At 33.9% G+C, this 1358-nt stretch overlaps 1 protein-coding gene across 1 annotated transcript; it reads left to right on the forward strand.

Moving 5' to 3' along the window:
• Positions 1–14: 14 nt before the first annotated feature.
• LOC109582297 (uncharacterized) lies at positions 15–1167 on the forward strand (the record flags this gene model as incomplete). The annotated part of the gene is made up of 2 exons (XM_019996970.1): positions 15–440; positions 995–1167. Coding segments are annotated over exons 1-2 (384 nt in total), but the record flags the coding sequence as incomplete, so codon positions are not given.
• Between the last annotated feature and the right edge of the window lie 191 nt (positions 1168–1358).

Genomic DNA, 1358 nt, shown 5'->3' on the forward strand with positions numbered 1-1358 from the left:
TGTTAGTAATGTACACGATTCACCTCAAAAGAGGAAAGTGACCTCAACAGTTGAGACATTTTCCTTTTCATCAGCTCGCTGGTCCTCTCACCTAACAAGAGGCACTCCTCCATTAGGAGTCATTGGCTACTCCTGTACCACCTTTCATTTTAATATTTATTATTATGCTGGCTGGTGTGGTCATGATCAGTGTTTCCACAACAGCTTAACTGTACTAAATACACTGACCATGAGCTGGACTCAGATGCATCCTAACGATGAGTCCATGATGAAGAAAGTTCATGCTGGGATGGTGTCACTAGATTTTGATGGAACTGACTATCTTTTTATGGTCGGAGGGACAGGTTTGCCAGCTGTCAAGCATTCTCAGTTTCAATATGAGCAGCTTAAGGATGGCCGTACTCGTACTAATGAACAGCTACTTTGCAATCTATCTAATGGTGAGGTTCACATAGACTATTTTAATGTCATTGTTGTCATAAGAACGAAAGGATGAAGGAATGAATGCTGAAAATAGTGAAGAGAGACATTGACATTGCATTAAGTAATATATACATGAATAAGAAAAAAATGACAGTACCTAAAACAAAAAAATTAATAAAATGAAACAAAATGTTATTATTATTGTTGTTGTTGTTATGAGCAAACAAAAATACACACAGAAACTGTACAAAACTAAAGCATGCAAAGCACACAAAAACCAAAATATACAAAGTATGCAAAACTAATATAAAAAGCAAAAATAGAAAAGTATTCAAGGAGGCCATGCATTAATCAGTGCATTCTCATGTAGCCAGACTATCATCAGTGAGGGCATGGGAGAGGAGGTCCCAGGGTAAGGCAAGGTCCTTGTGTTCCATGCAAGCATTTCAGCTATGAACAAGATTAATTTTAAACATAATGTGAAATTGAGTTAATTCAGTTAGGAATAACTAAGTTTGTTAATAATGTCTTGGTGTGTAGTGTGCTTCTAATTATAAAATTTCTTTTTTAGGGCAATTCACTGTTCCATTTGTCAGTGGTCAGTGTTGTCCTCCTACTGGTAGTTTCACAATCAACAAAATAAATGGAAATAAAGGAATAATGTTTGGAGGAGTAGTACCTTATCATGGTTCTAGTATGTCTACTAATAATGTGTTCATATTTAATGTGACACATAACACAATAGTAAGTTATTATTAGTCTCGCGAACTAGTTATTATTTTGTACATGTACAGTAAATTTTAACTTCACCACTGCATTTTATCATACTGTCTTTTTCACTGTACAGTGTAAATTTTTTGAATTTGTCAAAAAATCTATTTTTGTAAATTTAATTTCATCTTGTACCATTATATAAATTGATTTTAATTTTTTTG

The sequence above is a fragment of the Amphimedon queenslandica genome, unplaced genomic scaffold, assembly GCF_000090795.2.
Source record: "Amphimedon queenslandica unplaced genomic scaffold, v1.1 AMPQUscaffold_13391, whole genome shotgun sequence".
NCBI classification, from domain to species: Eukaryota; Metazoa; Porifera; class Demospongiae; order Haplosclerida; family Niphatidae; genus Amphimedon; species Amphimedon queenslandica.